This window comes from Chanodichthys erythropterus, chromosome 20, assembly GCF_024489055.1.
Source record: "Chanodichthys erythropterus isolate Z2021 chromosome 20, ASM2448905v1, whole genome shotgun sequence".
In the NCBI taxonomy this organism is placed as follows: Eukaryota; Metazoa; Chordata; class Actinopteri; order Cypriniformes; family Xenocyprididae; genus Chanodichthys; species Chanodichthys erythropterus.
Window position 1 is genome coordinate 29,578,524 of NC_090240.1, and position 19,029 is coordinate 29,597,552.

Consider the following 19,029-nt stretch of genomic DNA (forward strand, 5'->3'; position numbering starts at 1 on the left):
GTGTTTTGGGATCTACAGCAGAGTGAGTTGATCATGATATGTCTCATGAGAGCCACTTTAAAAGGGGTTTATGTATAAAATAATTAGCTTCTTCATGAAAAATGTGAGTAGGCGAGTTAGATTTTCCTTTAACATGTAATTTACTGTGCAACCTTCTTTGTTTTCCTTTGGAAGAGAAGATGTCATTTGTTAGGTAATGTAAAAACTATTTGGAAGAGATTACAGCTGTATTGTTTTCAAAAGGCACTCCATCGCCACGAGTGTTTACACATCAGTGTTGTCAGAACAATGGGAGGCACTGAGACTTATGAAAAACTACAAAGAACGAGATGGCAGGGAATAAAGATGAAAATGGATATGTGAGGCAACACCAGTGAGAAATGGATCGAAAGAAGGCCTCTTCCCAGCAAGGTACAATTTACACAAGAATTTACACTATTTGCAGCATAGCAGGCTAATCCCTATGGAAAAAAAAGACTAGTTTGCAGCAAGAAATATAAAGAGGGAAGATAAAGATCAGTATGTGTATCAGGCACTTACTGTAACTCCTATTTATCTCTTTAAAAACATCTTTCTCTTTCCTACACATCTGTTCTTGTGTACAAATCTTGTTTATTCTTAAAACTCAGGATTGTGTACTATGAATATTGTTGGCTCCTATGACCATTTGCTTGTTATTTTCCTCATTTTAAAGTCACTTTGGATAAAAGCGTACACTAAATAAATAAACATAAACGTATCTCAATGTGTATCACGTTATTTAAAGGTGCCCTACAATTAAAAATTTAATTTATCTTAGTTAAATAACAAGAGCTCAATACATGGAAATGACATACAGTGAGTCTCAAACACCGTTGTTTCCTCCTTATATAAATCTCATTTGTTTAAAAGACCTCAGAAGAACAGGCGAATCTCAACATAACACCGACTGTTATGTAACAGTCGGGATCATTCATATGTACGGCCCCAATATTTGCATATGCCAGCTCATGTTCAAGCATTAGACAAGGGCAGGACGTCTGGATCTGCACAGCTGAATCATCAGACTAGGTAAGCAAGCAAGAACAACAGCGAAAAATTATATTTTTAGTTATATTTGTAAATTGTCTTTTTAAATGTTTCTTTAGCATGTTGCTAATGTACTGTTAAATGTGGTTAAAGTTACCATCGTTTCTCACTGTATTCACGGAGACAAGAATTCATGTATTCACGTTATTTTCATTTTTTAAACACTTGCAGTCTGTATAATTCATAAACTTCATTCTTTATAAATCTCTCCAACAGTGTGTAATGTTAGCTTTAGCCACAGAGCATACTATCAAACTCATTCAGAATCAAATGTAAACATCCAAATAAATACCATACTTACGTGATTAGACATGTTGCATGACGAACACTTTGTAAAGATCAATTTTGAGGGTTATATTAGCTGTGTGAACTTTGTTTATGCTGTTAAAGGCAAGCGCGAGCTCCGGGGGCGTGGAGCGTGAGGAATTAAAGGGGCCGCAGCCTAAATCGGCTCATATTTAATGATGCCCCAAAATAGGCAGTTAAAAAAATTTTTTAAAAATCTATGGGGTATTTTGAGCTGAAACTTCACAGACACATTCAGGGGACACCTTAGACTTATATTACATCTTTTAAAAAGACGTTCTATGGCACTTGATCATATAGAGTGTAACAGTGTATCCCTGCCTACTTTTAAAAGTCTTAAAAAGTCTTCCTTAAAGTGTTATAACCCAAAGTGAATCATAACATTTATATGAAGCAAAAAATTATTTGAAAATCAGACAAAAATACAAAATACGAGGGTACAAGGTACAAGACTGTGTACTTAAAGGCTTTAGTGAGGGAAAGAACTACAATCCCATTAACCATTGCGAACAGCATAATCAAATTAAAAATGGTGCAGAGATATAAAAATACTCTTTTAAAATGTTGATTATATATCAACAGATTACATCATTTACAGTGCGTCATAGGAGTAGATAAAGAGCTCTTTTGGCATGTTTAGCTTTTTTCGACTGATTAGTGTAATTTTCTGCAGAGCATCATGGGTAATGTAGTTTTGCACCACAAATTCCGCTGTTCAACATGATTATTTTAAAAATAAGTTGAAATAATGTGGGCTTCAACAGAAGTAAATGCTACCGATAACAGCCTCATAGCTCACTGTAGGGCTATCTTTAAAGATGTATAAATTATTGTTAAAATGTATTTCCCTATGGAGAAAATGAATGGAGTTTTTACCTCCGGAACCCAACTGTTGCACACTATTTTCTGCAGAATTTGATGAAATTAATTTGATGAATATCACATTTCATCCAAATTAAAATTGACCCACAGATGTTCTTAATAGATTTTGTGAGATTTATCCTTTCACACAAACTCTTATGACTCCTATAGACATTTTTCTTTTCAGGAAACTTTACTTCAGCCGATGTGCATGCTGTTTTCTGGATTCCCTTGGAAAACCTTGGCTATGTTGTCATGTTCTGCCTTTGTTAAGCTCCTTTCTTATTTTCCTGCACGACGGCCGTGTGCTTGCAAATATATGACATAATTGATTTCGTATGGTTTTAGTACCTCTGTAGTACCTCTGCTGAAATGTAGGCAACAAAAGAAGATTTTCAATACTGTAACATCAGTTGTCATCAAACAATATATGTTAGGATTTGATGTGCATTTTTTTGTCAATAATATGACAGAAACCAACTGTGATATGACATTTCAGGGTTCAGTGCTCCAAGTCACCCATAATTTACATCATATGGGTGGATCGTCGTTGTGTGATTCATAGATCTCCCCCTGCCTTCAAAATGAGGAAGTACAGCATGGCAATAGCCCTTCTTCTGCTCCCAGAAATAAAATCTGCTTTAGAAAGGGAAATGTCACTTACCACAACTTCCGTTCACAGCTGCCTTAGGTTGCTAAGGGAATATTTCGGTACAAATAAACACTCAGAATTTAGTTAGAAACTAGATGTGATTTAGGAGGAGAGGAAATAGCATCTATCTAACATCCATTCAGCAATTTTTAATTGACTGTAATTTCCTATACAGCAGTTAATATGTTGCTATAACCACAAGTAACAACAAAGCAACAAGTGGCTGTGAGCAGCAAAACTGTTTACAAAATGAGTCACTACTAGCACAGTTCAGTGCACAGTACTTACAACACAAATGTCTCCACTCACCAATATTTTTTCAGCTGTCATGGTAGCCTTTGTGTTCTTTCCTCCATTGGTCCTTATGTTACTTCACTGGAACAAGAACATGTAGTTGTTTCCGTTGCCTGTGAACTTTCTAAGTTCCACGAGAAAACATTGAATGGAAAAAGGCATGCGCCTTATTTAGTTATTTAGCCCAAACAATTTTGAGGCTTAAATTGTGTTTATTTAGTCATTTTTAGGAATGTTTCTATTGTCAGGAATTGACATAATAGTGTGACATAAGAGGGAGCTTGATGTGATAACAACATAAATCATGACACAGCATAATTATGTATAATTTCTGTGCAAACGCTATGATGCTAGGCTGTTGTAGATGGTTTCCTGGGATCATAGGGGCTTTCGCACGAGGAACCTTTTCATAGTTCCTAGAACTACTGGCGGAAGTACCCAGATTTTGCAGTGTTCGCACCGCAGGAACTAGGAATGATTTTAGTTCTAGGAACTCCTGTGGGAACTAAATTAGCTCCTACTTCAGAGTAGGGTCTAAACCAGCACTATAGGAACTATCAGTTATGCAAGTGTACGTTGATTGGTCAAACGCATGTCAAACACTGGCACCCGGCATTTTTAAATAGCCATGTAAACATATTTATTTCACGAACATGTGGTTTCTAAGGAGAGCCGAGGGGTTGATAGCATGTTGCTATGAGGTTGTTAGGGCTTCCTGGGGTGGTTAGGTGGTTATTGACTGGTTAAAGAACCAATACCTAAGTCTATAACCTTTGTCTCTATGTGACTCTAATGTGGCTTAAGTCCCTCCTTTAACACATAGCTGGTATTTTTCTGCCAGGTTTATTGTCCGCCAGGTAAATAAAAGTTTAAAGGTCACTTTAAAAAATAAAAGCATACCTCTTCTCAGTAAGTGGCATGATTTGAGTTATCATCCATATCTGAAGCACTTACAGTGTGACACATGCTGGTGTGTAATAACTTGTGTTAAACTTAAACTAAAATTGAAATAAAAGCTAATTTAAATATTTATAAATACTATAATAGTATATAAATAATACTAACAGTGGCTCTAGCAAGCACCACTAATAATAATTAGGTATATGTCATATTGGCTTGGTCATTCAGTATTTGCAGCTCTGTGACAAATTCTTAACACTAAACAGAATAATCACCAACATTGACATTCAGACCACCATTAAGTTTTTTTTTTGTTTTTTTTGTTTTTTCAGCTAGAAACTATTTTCCATTTGTCAACCAGCCTCTTTCTGCCAAGTTCTTAACTTGCTTATTCATTTTACAAGTGCATAAAATAGCAAAAAGTACCTTTCCATCATTCTTGAGTCACACTTTTACAACTTTACCTCTTTCCTCACATGTTAAGTTTTCCTCCATTCATTGTGTTCCAGAGGGAGGTTTTAAATCTATTCTGAGTGTAGATGTTGGAGTGCACTGACTGGATTCAATGGGAGTTGTTGTATCATTCCCTTTGTAAGCGGTACAGAATTCTCTCAGGCTGCAGTTATGAAGAAAATTATTGTGGCTCATCAGACTTTCTGAAGCTCTAATGACAGAGAGCTGACTGTGATCAGCAGAGAGCATTGTTTTGAATTACTGGATGGCAGTGGCGTAACTTTGTTTTAGAAAGTGGGTGGGACAAGAATGTGTGTGGTGGTGGGGGGGGGGGGGGGGGTGTGTATTGTAATTGTATCATTATAATAATAAATGCACAAAGACCTCATGTTTAATATGATAGTTTCATCCTTAAATCTACTATAATACAATATATTGTTAGTCCCGAGAGTATATAGGTTTGCCAATAAATATGTGAATCCGCACTTAATATTAGATTGTCCTAATGGACTAGTGGTAGGATCCCAGCACCAGATTGCCTCTTATTTAACACAAATGAATGAACTGCTAATCAACTAGAGATGTTTTTTTTTTTGTATTTTGTATTGTACATCCATGCCGTGAGATGTTTCAAAAAGTGGTGGGGACAATATCGACCCTGGTAAAAAGTGGTGGGTACATGTCCCACCCGTCCCACCTGCAAATTACGCCTATGCTGGATGGTCTTAGATATACAGACTGATGAAACCCTTTCAACCTCATAGTGCTTTGGTGATCACTGAACTTGTAATCGGAAATTATTTTTTTAGCTTGTCAACAATCCAATTGATCAGCTGATGATGTCTTTCTGAGAGAAAAAAAATCAGTAGATGAAAACTCCAAAAAACTGTTTTAAAAGTTGTTAGTTGTGAAAATTACAAGATCTAGTGCCATTCCCTCACAACCTCGTTTTCTTTGGTAAATTCAATATGGCGTCTAGCCTGACCAGATTGTTAAGGACTTATGCCGCATTCCAGGCAACCCGTAACCCATGTTTTTCCAACCTTCTACCCGTGAAAGTGCACTGGAACAGCAGTCAAAGCCGTGACTTCCCACCCGTGAACTCGTACTAGATCGATGTACTCCCAGTTACGGGTTCTGACGTCACATAGCCCGCGAAACAACAATGGCAGCCCCTACGGATGCGGTGTTTATGCAAGTGCACGGTAAAATAGCGTGAAATACAAGTAGCTTCTCTTGTCTTATGCGCCGTTTTCCTCTTCTGTTTCCCTCAAATAAGCAAGGAGTAAGCACATTTGGCGATAGAAATAATTGTTAATGAGCATAAGCCGTACGGCCCGTCATGTTAGTTTGTTTACACTTTACCGCAGTTTGGCTTGACTTTCCTGGAACGCTACAAAGTCGTGAGTCGTGATTTGAAGCCGTGAATTACAGGCTCAAAAACCTGCCTGGAACGCAGCATACCTCAAATGAGAAGAGAGGTGTTTTCACAGTAAATTAGACTAGTATTACAAATGGATTAATGATGCCCGTTTCATACCTCATACAAAGGCAGCACGTAACCAGTACGTCGGCTTATTTATTTTGGCGCCCATCATTCATACTGCCCGCGTAAACAGCTCGAGCGTCTCTGTGGTGTCCATTTTGCCGCGCATAATGCGCTGAACTCTGCGGAAAACATTGGAAATGCAAAATAAACCTATTTATCAACATAATATTTTGCAATATAGGCTTTTAAAAAGCAACCTAAAATTTCATGGCGAAATACTCGCCTACGTTTGAAGGAAAAAATGTCGGGTTTGATGCAAGTTCCACGCGCGCAGCGACCAGCACACAAACACGGTCTATTCAGATTATGCAGTTCAAGGCTATAGTTTGGTGTTTGGCTTCGGTTAATTAATTACCATTTGGATGTAAATGTGGTCCGGCTCCTCGTGTAAATTAGATTTCATGAAGAGCTGGTTATCATTTTATTCAGTCACTACTTGAATAAAAGTTTGTCAAACAATTTATGGCGTTGCGCTGGGAAGCCCCGCCCACAGTGAAATCTCATAGGTTCAAAATACTGTTCCACACATGGTTCCACATAACTTATTAACCACTAAACAAAAATATGTTCTGTGTGATGTCCGTTTTTGTTTCACTTTGCGTTGTATTTGCTCTTTCAGTGTGGAGAGACAAATTAATTGTCACATCAAACTTGCATAAGAGCTGTTTAGAATCGTTTTAACCAAGACAATGATAATTGTAACAATAATAATTAAAAAGACAAAGGAAAAACGCCATAGGAACTCAAAAATGTCAAGGATCACAAAGTCAAATAGGCCTAGGCTACTTTTTTTCCTGTAAATGTGATCAGCCCTGGCGCATACTTCAGCTTATCTAAACCTGCTACTGTTCAAGTGTTCGTCACGTCATTCTGTCTTGTTATTCAGCAAATACACTTTGGCATTTCCTTAACATTGCATTGTATTGCAAAGTCATTGGTTCTTACACTATCTGCATTCCTTCGGCTCTTCCGGCTTTTGGAAGCGAGACACAATGGTGAAGCCGAGACAGGAAGTGATGAATGATTGACAAATCTCCCTTATTTCTTCATGATTATTGCTTAGATCCTGTTATGCTCATATATTAGTGTCATACATATATAAGTGATAAGAATAAGTGATATGTGCTGGCAGTGTTGTTGCTAATTAATGATTTTTATAACTTAAATTGAAAATGCTTCAAAAGGCATGAGAACTTCCTTATATAGGTATAATCAAAAATTCCTTCAGAAAAAGATCTATTCAATTCACTTTTATTTGTATAGCACTTTTCACAATATCATTTCAAAGCAGCTTTACAGGAAAAATGCATTATATTACAATTTAGAGTAAACCAAATGCAAAAACACTTTCTCTCCTTTAGTAGACTTACATAACATAAGTTCTATCAAAAGTCCAGTTTTTTTGTTTTGTTTTGTTTCTAAAATAAAGAGCATGATATATTGTAGGATGATAGAACATTGGTTTAATATACAGGAGCTAAACCATTATAGATCAGTAGCCTAGCAATATTTTGTAATCAATACAGAATTTAAATAACCAGTGCATGATAAAATTGGGGTTATATATTTTATATATGTTCTATAGCTTAGCAATGTTTCTGAGGTGGAAAAAGGCTGTTTTTGAAACATATGAAGTATGATTTTTGAAAGACAAGTTGCTGTTTAATATAACACCCCGGTCTTTAACTGTAGAGGATGGATGGATATAATACAACATGAAATATATTTCATAGTAGTGATGAAATATAAATCGTTCCTAGTATCATAAGCAGCATATCAGTGGAAACTAATTGCATGTTTTATAATAATATTACCAGCAAGTATGCATTTTGAAAATGTGTATATTGAAGATAGCAGAGGGCCTAAAAAAGACCCTTGTGGCACTCCATAATTTACTGACGTTAACTTGGATAATTTCCTGTTTAAATAAACAAAATGGTAACAGAGATAAGTACGATCTAAACCACCTTAATGCTGACCCTAAATACCAGTGTAATTTTGTAATCGATCTAAGAGTATGCCATGATCTCTAGTGTCGAACGCAGCACTAAGATAAAGCAAAACTAGTATTGATATGCAGCCTTGATTAGAAGCTAAGTCATTTGTATAAAATAATATAATTTGCTATAAAGGCGGCCTGAAACCTGACTGAAATTTTTCATATCTCTTTTCTTTGCAAGAAAGAGCACAATTGAGTAGACATTTTCTTAAGTCAAAGTTTTTTTGAACTTTATCTAAAGTCAGTGTTTTATATTAAGATGTGTGTGTCATTCAAATAAATATGTTTTGCCAAAATCCATCAAAATCGTAAGTGAAAGGCAGATAGGCCAATCAGCTGGGAACATCACAACATTTTAGCAACATTTTAAGCTTTGTGTGGCAATATTTTCCACTGCTAAAGCATACAGGAAGAGAATGCAGACAAAGAGGCATTTGGTCACTGTACCCACCAAGCTGTTTCCTCCCATTCAGGGGATACAGGAAAATTTAATTGTTCTCCAGGCAAGGCATGAAGTGAAGTTCCTAAACGTAATTTAGGGAGGAGCGAGCCCATCTAATCTTCCAATCAACAGCCAGAGTATATAAGCAGCTGCTTACCTCTCTTCAGTCTCAGCTGTTTCAGCATCCCTCCACCTCCCCAAACTCCACCTTCATTTCAGGTACCTTGCCCTATGTAATCACATCCTATATTTATTCACTGGGGGATGTATCAGAGCTCGAGTTGAAGATGCTTCATCGAGCCCCTCCTCAGTGGACAGCAAGCCAAATTAGCTAACCTAATATCCTAAAGATTATATGGGCAAACGAACTCGTTAAGTGATGTTGAAAAGATGGTTGCAATTTTATTTGTAGTTGTCAAAGCAGATAAAATACAGACTTGAATTCAATTTGTATGATTAACGGACATTGGCTTAATTCCTTCCTTTGCTAAAATTAAATGATAAAATTAAAAGTGCACATTGTGCAACAAGGCATGTTGAACCTTAATATAAACCTGGGCTGTGTTTCTCAAAAGCACCAAGAGCTAAGTTGACCATAGAGACCATTGGTGGCACTGGTTCTATGATAGGCTAAGATGCTTTTGGGAAATGCAATCCCAGTCCTTCCCCAGATGCAATTCTTCAACAGTATGTCAGGAACTTTCCTCAGGCCATCCCTTCCGCTTTCAGTCTGAATGACTGTGTGGAACATTGGAGACGTTCATGTGTTTATTGAAAGCCCTGTATGGTTTCACAGCATGTCGGTGATGCTATCATCATTACTCACATTCTCTAACCAAAAACTGTTTTGTGTGAACGTTAAAGTGATAAATGACTAAAAGTCAGAAAGCAGAACTGAAAGACTTTGCGCTGGTTTAACAGTCGGCCTCTGGGGTGTGAATAAACTGAAGATGACTGCAAACAACAAGGTGTTGGAATGCCTTGGTAGAACTCATATTTGTCATAGTTAAATTCAGAGGCTGAGGACAAATTATATATATATGAGATTTGGGACACTTTTTGCCATTGAAATGGCAAGGAAACGTGTATTCACCCCTGCAGGTCTGCAGTTAATACATTTTCCATATCCATGGATTATTTTTGGTTCAGTAGCAAAGAACAAGGGAAAACAGTGAACAAGACAGGAAATTTCATCCCCTCATGCAGAATAAGGTTTATGTCTGAGAAAGAGAGGGAAACGGCAGGTTTTCCCTGGATGTAAGCCCGCTAACTAAACATCTGCCTGGATCTTGCTTAGATCTGCTCCATTCATGGGACAGTTTCGCCCTCTAGTGGAAAGGAAACCTTTGTGCTGAATGCAAATGAATTTACTTCTCATTCAATACTCAGTACATGTGTAGAAACTTGTTCCCTCAAATAATTCTCTCTCAAAATGTGTAGATAAACTCAACTTATGTTGAATATTGTTTGATACTTGACCATTCCTGTAGAGACTCAAAGATAGACTATATGATATTCTTATAATTACTAATATATAATTCAGTTCACGCACCTCAAACTCTCACATTGAAGATGGACCACAGTTGTTTTCTTCATTTTAGATTTTATTTCACTCACATTTTCATATAAAACTTTGTGTTTTGTCTCCTCTGTAGGCAACAGTTAGCATAAGTCACTCTTACAGCGTAGAATTCAAACTCCATTCAGCCTTATTAATAAAGCACCTCTAACACACACATACACACAATCATAATGCAAGTTGGTTTTCAGTTACTGTAGTGGTCTCAAATCTGAGTACTTAAAAAAGGAGGAAAACAAAAATATATCTGACAAAAAAAAAAAAAAAGATGCTTAGCATTTTAGTTACAAGTACATTAGCATGTGCAACTTTCAAGCCTCCTTTTTAAAGCCATTAGGTTTTAGACCACTGGACTGGTGGATGTTTATACGTCAAAAACGTGAACAGAAAATAAGAGTGACTAATCTGTCTACCATGTTTTGGTCAATAGCAGGCCCTTAGAGTAGACCACCATTTTTATAGATACATCCGTTTCTAGTTCAGACACTGCTACAGACAAAACTCATTCGAGTGCAGGAATGTGTGGTGGCATACAGAGAGCCAGTACATTAAGATAATTCAGTAAACTGAGACTAAAAGACATGCTAACATACAATGAGGCAAAAACAAAGTAAGAAAAAACATTTTATAAACACAGCAACAGTATAAAACAAAACAAAAAGTCTTATTTGATTGGTCATTTGCAAAACTCATAATTATTGCAGATTTAGGTTTGAATCAAGCTTAATGCTTGGAGCTTTACAAGGCTAAGTCATATGAGGAGCAACCATGCTAACAAATTCATTATTAGCCTCACATGCTCCATTTTAGCTAGTGTAATCACATAACGAAGCATCTCCTTTACCCATGATGCGTTGTGAGGGTGAGTAAATCAGAAACAGATAACGGCAACATTTGCATTTATAACAATGTGTGAATTTTTTAACATTTCTTTGTTCTCTCTCTACATATAGTGTTAATATAAATGTGAGAAAACGAAAGTAAGAGCACCTTTTGAAATATGAAGAACCCATAATGCACTCACAAACACTGGTTCATCGCACAAATCAGCGAGAATCTTTCTGGCACACATACACACTGCAAAATGACCATTTTCTTGGGTTTCTTTAAATAATTTAGCAACATCACAGAACTCATACTATTTGAAGACACCATTTTTTTCATGTAACTATTCAAATTATTACTTTGTCTTTAACTATCATTAAACAGGAGTGAACTAAAACAACTATAACGGAAAGCATCTAGGTTAAATCTTCATCAAGATGATTTATATTCTAAAATGAGAGGTATGTGGTAGGGATGGACAATAAAAATGCAAAAGGGAAGAACCGCAAGGGTAAAAAGGATGAGGAGAATGGTCTTCACATGAGTTAAAATGAGAGTTTGGATATTTAAAATGATGTGCACTGTTGACAGAAAATTATAATCAGTCTAACTTGTAATGTTACTTAAATACCAGGACAAACTGTGGCGTAGTATGACAAAAGTCCCATGTGTACATCAACATTACAATATATAGGTCTAGTCTCCCCAAAGTCTTCCTTGCCTTGTCATACAGTACATAAAGGCTTAAATGATGTATAAGATCAGCTTGGATTTTAAGTACTGGGTTTAAAGGTTTAAACACATACAGGTCAATCTCACGAAATATGTCAAGAACACGTCACAAGTCATATTTCAGCACAAAACAAGCAATTACATTTTTAAAATAGAAAGTAAAGCCTATTTTAAAGACCATTAAGACATTGTGTCATTGTCAATTGTCAAACTTCTCATTACTGTAAAGTAAAGTAAAAAAATAATAATTGTATAATAAAAGGACAGGAATCACCATTTGAGAATAATAAAAACTGCAAAATAAAAAATAATACATGTGGATGCACTACGGTAATGAAATTTGGAAGTAAAATGTGCTGAATTGTTGTAGAAAAGTGACAAAAAATCTTTATGGTCCTAAAAAAGGCTTTATTTTAGTTATGTAAAATGTTATGTCTTGTTTTTATTATTATTATTATTTAGATTTTGGAGTGAAATGTGACCTGGACATGTTTTAATGATATTCACCCACACACAGAACTCAATTTTTTGACTTTCTACCTGAAGTAAAATTACAGCTAGAATCTCTTCAGTAATCTTTAAAGGCTTAATGTGCAATAAATGTGTACAATCTCATTCCCTCCTTAAAAAAAAAAAAAAAAAAAAAAAGAACACAAACAAACAGACAAACAAAAAAATCATAAATGATTGTAGGTGACAGTACTCAAACACACATTGTCCTTGCCGTCACAATACAAAGCGGTGGTAAATAAATAAATGTCCACGAACCGGGACGATAGGCTACAGCTTCAAACGGTGTAAGGTCAAGACTACGATGAATCAGTAAAGAACTGCTGTGCAAATGGCTTGCACATTCATTTATCCTCCTGATCCTCCTGTCAGCAAGTTCAAACGAATCAAGTTTTCAACGTGCATACAGAGAACAAGCAGCTTTTTCACTCATCTTCATGCTAGCTCTTAGCAAAACACTTGTACAGTACATGAAAACCAAGTATTTCCAGGATTGTTGGGTCTATTCACAGGAAGGATGCTACAAACAGCAGCCTCTTCAAAAATTAGCAACCCCTTCTCTTAGCATTAGCACTGCGTTAGCATTAGCCATGTGCATATTACTAATGTTGCATTCACGCCCTGGCAGAATTACCATACTTACGGAATTCTGAGTATTAAAAGCATCCATGTCTTTGGGAACTTGTGTAATTCTGAGGTTGGAACCTCTGAATTTGATACAACTCCATTCCAAGGTTAATGTAGTGACAGTATTTTTCTGTCATAAGCAACAAAGCTGTGCATGGATACATTTTGGCATTATGAGCATTGCTATAGGACTGAGTCAGAGTATATGAAGAGCTCAGATCTCATAACTGCGGTAATTCTGACGAAACGTGAACTTAGCGTTAGTATATACCCTCTGGTTAGTGCCAATTAGTTTTCGGGGTGCGCTATTGGAAACTATACAAACTACAAAGGCCATAAGAAGCCGCTGGATAATCCTGAAAATGCTTGCTCCTCGACATAAAGGCCACATTTTCCCACCAGTATCAAGTAATAAACCGATACCATATTGGAAAAAACAACACTTGTCAGATCAGGATCTCTGCTTCTCTTGAGTTTCTTTGTTCTTTTGTAAATAAATTATTTATTTTTTTCTTTTTAATAACTTATTTTACCACAGACAACCTACTTCAAACACAGTACATGCTTATCTCCAGCTAAAATGGATACAAACCCATGAAGGTAACTTTGTTTCTTTAACATTTAATAACATTATGCAGTCTTGTAAGATATCGCACTGTGTGGAGTAGGTTCTCTTTGAATTTAATGACTAACTTGTGCAAAACATCTGCAGAGGTGATGGGCTCTACACTTCTGGAGGAAGTTGTACTGCCTTTTCATCCAGTGCCAGGCACGTCTCGAGGCATTCCCCATCATTTGAGGCCTGTTCTGGACAAAGTTGTTCTTCGCCACCATCCTCGATAGGTGGAGGTACTTCGACAGACAAGCTCTTGGCCGAATCCTGCCCGCAGGTTTCTTGTTTTTGCCGTTCGCTCTCAGTCTCTGGATCATCACCTTCACTCACCACCTCCTCTACTTGTGCTGGGAGCGTCTCAAAGGCTGCCGTCTCTACGTGACCTACCTGATAGTAGAGAACAGAAGAAGGGTCTTTGAGAAGCCTCTGCTGGGTCTGATCATCTGGATGGTTCTCTGTAATACACAGCAGGGTGGCACCTTCAGGAAAAGGCCCCTCTAGAAGGACTCCCTCAACACCTTCCATGCCCTCCATTCCAGCCTGGCTGGACAGGGCACCCTGCAGGAGGCAAAGGGTTGGGTCAGCATTCTGCTCCTCCTCCACCTGCTGCTCCTCTTGTTCCAGTCTCCTTTCCCGTTCCTCTGCACTTTGTAGGTGAAGCACGGCCGTTTCGTTCTCACGCTCCAGGCTGTCGCATTGCTCCTCTTGCAGCTCCTGAACTCTTTGGCTTTCCAATTCCACATCCGAGTCCAAGGGAGAAAGAGACAGAGATGGCGAGGAGACTAGCTCTGTCTCTTCCCCACAGTCCTCACTAGACCTAACACCCAACAGGCTTCTCTTTTCCAGGTCAAGTTTCATGATGGTGTGGAGATAATGGGTACGCACACGAAGAGGGTTGAACTCAATGCGGCCAGCAGTGTTACCACAACCATCACGGGTGCAGCCACATGGGAATGACATCCGATCCACCTTTAGAACAAGGTACAGGAGAAAGAACATGATTTTTTTTCTGATGTTGCTAATAGTCCAAATCAGGGATTTCCAATTCTGCTTCTCGAGGGCCACCTTTCAGCAGAGTTTAGCTCTAGCTCCAATTAAACACATCTGAACCAGCTAATCAAGGTCCTCAAGGTCACTAGAAACTTTCAGGCAGGTGTCCTGGAGCTAAACTCTGCAGTAGGGTGGCCTTCCAGGAGCAGAAAGGGACACCCTTGGGCTAAGTGGACACAACATAAAAGTAAAAAGTACTTTCTAGAATACCAAGTGCCATACCTGGCACTTAATTCCAGCCTGGCTGCAGCCGCAGTGTCGAGGGTCGCAGTAGAAGCGGCAGTCACAACCACATTCCTCCCGGGACAAACGTATGGCACGCAGCTCAGCCTTTTCTCTGGCATCTATACGGGCAATACCTGAGGCCCTCAGTAGTGCCCGGCGCCGCTTGGTAGGAAGAGGCTGCAGGAAGAAGCAATCGTCCACCTCCACACTCTCAATGTCTAGATCCTCATCGGATATGTCATCCAAGGTAAGCAATTCTGCTTCGGGACAATCTACAGTTCCATTCCGTGTCAGCTAGGAAAAGTCAGGTAAAAGAGATCTTAAAATCAAAACAAACTAGCTGCCCTACTACAAAAGCAGAATCCTGTATGAAAAACAGGAGGTAAAATGACACACAACTAACCTTTAACTTGCGAGCATTGAGCTTTTCTTGGCGTAGGTGTTGACGCAGCACATGCTTGTGGCTGCTCTCTTGTTCTCGTGCAAACTCGCCAAGGGTGTAATGTCGTATAGCGCAGTGATGGCGAGCCATGCCCAGGGAGCTGCCACCCTGACTGGGCACACTGGTGAAGCCCTGCCTTCTGGAGAAGTAGTAAACCGTCACCGCGTCAAAGCGTACCTGCTTACGACCTAAAGACACTTTGTGTCTTCTGAGAATTGAGGGGGCTACAGAAACAAAATAAAGAGACAGTGTAAACAATAATGTTATGGTCTATCTATACATTATCCAAAAAAATGGTGTTTAACAAGTCTTTATCTCAAGTTTTGCGGCTTTAAGAACAATGTTATTTATCCAAGTAAGACATATTCCTGAAACTGACTATAGAGGATGTCAGAGTCTAAAGGTGGCCGTAAAAGGGCCATGAATAAAGAAATCAAATTTTCCTTGAACTTTTGACACATAAGAGGTCATAGTACTATAAGAATATCCTGTAGGTTTCAGAATTCAAAACTTCCTTGTTAGTCGAAAAACGGTTTTGTTGACTTGTTTCGCATTTTGTCACATTATTACGTGCGACAAAAGACCGCTATTGCAGAAGAAAATCAACGTCTACTTCAACATCATTGCCTCTTCAGCCCCACCTATTGATTCACGCATGTCATCTTATAGTAAATACGAGAGACTCAAACACAGGATTACTCCAGCAACAAAAACATAGAGATGCCTCTGAGGATTACAAGGTGTTTTACTTTGGCAAGTTGGGGAGGGTCTTTGCATTGCTTTCCTTGGGATCCTAACATTAAGAAAGCGTGGATGAACTTTATTTTTAACGAAGTTCCAGATTGTGTCAGTAAGACACAGTTCGTACGGTTCTTCACCTCAACGGATGGTGCAAAAGAATAGGGATAGGACTCGGGAAGAAATCATGTTCATGGATGCGATTATCAACGTTACTGTAGTATGAAGTAGAGCAGGACCGAGTGTTTTGGGAGCTGAACAAGGGCACTGGAGCAATTGAGCAACACTCGCCTCATGAGCAGTGGAACTTTTATTATGCCACAGTCGCCGGCGCTGCTTCTGCTTTTCCGGTCATGAGGTAACGCAGCTCTGTTTATCATATTAGATATATTTGAGAGTGTTGAAAATGATGTAATAATGTTACTCTGTGCGTTCGCTCGGCGACTGCTGTGAAACACTTGTTTGAGACACACTGCAGTAAGATTTTAGAATATCATATTAAATGCTGGATGGCTTGTGTTGATAAATGGCATGCAATTAATTTTAAAACATTGTATGATGGAGAAAATGCTGTATTACTATTACTAAAAATAAAGCTGCATCTGATTATGCTATGTTATCTACTTGACAAAATTGTGTTTTTCTCTGAGGCATGGTAAAGCATGGTACTCGCAAAAAAACAAAAAACAAAAAACAAAAAAAAAAACAAAAAAAAAAAATCAAGAAAATTTGATTTAAACAAGACAATGTGTTTAGCTATATAAACAACAATTAGTTTTTTTGTCTATAAATATATCAAAACAGTTTTTTCTATTAAACCGTTTTTTATATTACAGCGTCTTTGGTGTTTCCATGGTTTCTACAAAATAAAACCGGAAACCAAGGGTAACGCGACTCCTCACACATCCCGGAGCCTTGGTTAAAATTAAAATTTTCTCACGATTTACAAACAGTTGCAAACATTTGGGATATTGTAAGTACTCAAGTGAACAAAATATATAACACTGGCCTAGTGGTTTTTGGATATTTTACTGCAAAATTCTTACATATTGCACCTTTAATTTTACTCCGAATTCATTCGGAGACACTGTTTGGCGCTGGCTTTTCAGAGAGACATAAAAGATGATGCAATGCCAACAATATTGGATCCAACAGCAATGTCGCAGCACTCAAGTGTTTGTAACTATGTTTTTACCATGACATGATACCAACTGAGTATATATACTGTAGTGCCGCAGTCACACTGAATAGTTGTGATTTTCTGTTCTTTCCTTTGCTTCAACATTTATGGGGATTCCGAGACACGGAAGAAAGCACGTAGATAACACTGATTTTGTTATTGTTTTAATCTGAGCCATCACTGTTAATACCAAATAAAAGCTTTAGTGAGCGACATCTTCTGTTTTGTCATCAATAAGACATTACAACACGTTTCATTTTAGGACGAACAATGAATAGCCAATAAGAATGACAAAGTTCGACAATGATGGTACATTCATTCATAATTCCATTTACAGGAAACACCATAAGCTATCATTTGTCAATTATTACTGTAGTAACTCCAAACTTTATTTGCCTCAGCCAGCATATGTAATACACATAAATGTTTCATATTATTGGCAAATGTTTCAACTATGTAACAATATATTTTTCAATAAAAAAAGTCCATACCTGTAATGGCAGGGATGTTGAAAATTATTTTAATATGCAAAACTGTTACCCAATGGTAGCATGATTATCAAAATGGGAGTGTTTCAAAGAGACAGTAAAAAATGGAGTAGAAAATAGCCTATTACTTCTAAAGTTTTTTGTTATGTAAAAATCTTTATAATATTTTAAGAAACATTTTAATCTTTAACACTTTAAACTGAGCAGAACATTATAATTATTTTTTTTAAGTAGTTCATGACCCCTTTAATAATATTTCTGAAATGGGTGCCTATGTGTATAACAAAGTAAATGCAAAAGCTTACGCACTTTACAGTTAAATGGTTCTGATTTGCAATTGCTGCATTAGTGCAAAACAAAACAAAACACATTGAAATTGTTTGAGCTCTTTCATAACTTATGGCCAGGATTTTACTATAATAATGAAGTCATAAGACTAACTTGTGTGTTCTTACGTGTTAGAGAGCTGGAGGGAGCATTGAGACTGTCGCAGCTATCAGCGCTGTCACTGCTGGAGATGTCATCATCTGAATCTTTGGGTGTGGAACACGGCGAGCCGCTGTCCACCTCCTCAAATCTGCGCTTCAGGCCGCGAGATGACACTGTCTCCATGGAAACACTGCGTCTGGAGGCATTACAGATAGGTACAAGCTTTGTCCGACAGACTGACAGACTATTGCTAGCAAAATTCAAACATGAACAACCATGACAAAAGAGTAGAATATGTATATAAGCAGGAGCAGCATTTTTAACTTAAAAATGCATTTTGAATGCACTTTTTTCACATATAAAATGTACAACACCCAATCAAAAAGACTTTACTTTTGTCATTTCATCTAATGTCTATACAGACACACCTGTCAATGAACAATGTACATGATCTGTGAATCAATTTGGTGAATATCTTAAAAGCTAATATTGTAAAATTATAAATATAAATATTATAAATAATATATATAAACAATTTTAGGGTTTTTTCATAATTTTAATAACTTTTATTAACTATTACCTTTTTAACAAAACTGTAATTCTTCAAAAAAAAAAAATTGAATTAAGTATTTTAATTTCTACTTAAACTAATAAAAAACTTGGCCAGTAACAGATATATCAACAGCTGCCATGCTGAATAAAAATACCTCATTCTGGAGGTCATAGCAACCAAATATAACACATAATAAAAATGCTACCAAAGGACCCAGGTTTTGAACCTACTAGGCTTCCGTTTTTGGGTGAACTAACACTTTGGTTTAAGAACTGTAAATTAAATATATTGTATGAAGAGACATTTATTTTAAGGCTCAATTTAGAAAAATGTAACAAGCATTAGGCAAAATGGATTATGCACATACACCATTGAGGAAAGTGTGATATTGTATATTAAGATGATGGAAATATACTGTGACTTTGACATTTTGATACCCATGACGACCTCTTCTTTTCAATTAAAAAACAAAAGTATACATCAAAACAACCTGGAAGCTTATGCAATATTACCT

The 19,029-nt window shown here is 37.3% G+C and overlaps 1 protein-coding gene and 1 long non-coding RNA gene across 2 annotated transcripts in view; one reads left to right on the plus strand and one right to left on the minus strand.

Moving 5' to 3' along the window:
• LOC137009823 (uncharacterized) overlaps positions 1–19,029 on the plus strand; it is a 25,539-nt gene continuing 6,510 nt past the window's right edge. Inside the window, exons 1-2 of the long non-coding RNA XR_010892961.1 lie at positions 1–411; positions 17,996–18,177. This is a non-coding gene — a long non-coding RNA (uncharacterized lncRNA). The remainder of the gene's footprint in view (positions 412–17,995; positions 18,178–19,029) is intronic.
• csrnp2 (cysteine-serine-rich nuclear protein 2) overlaps positions 10,113–19,029 on the minus strand; it is a 12,896-nt gene continuing 3,979 nt past the window's right edge. The window contains exons 2-5 of the mRNA XM_067372363.1: positions 17,989–18,158; positions 15,089–15,351; positions 14,683–14,979; positions 10,113–14,379 (exon numbers count right to left, since the gene is read on the minus strand). Of these exons, the coding sequence (XP_067228464.1) occupies positions 13,522–14,379; positions 14,683–14,979; positions 15,089–15,351; positions 17,989–18,145 (1,575 nt within the window). The 5' untranslated portion in view covers positions 18,146–18,158 and the 3' untranslated portion in view covers positions 10,113–13,521. The remainder of the gene's footprint in view (positions 14,380–14,682; positions 14,980–15,088; positions 15,352–17,988; positions 18,159–19,029) is intronic.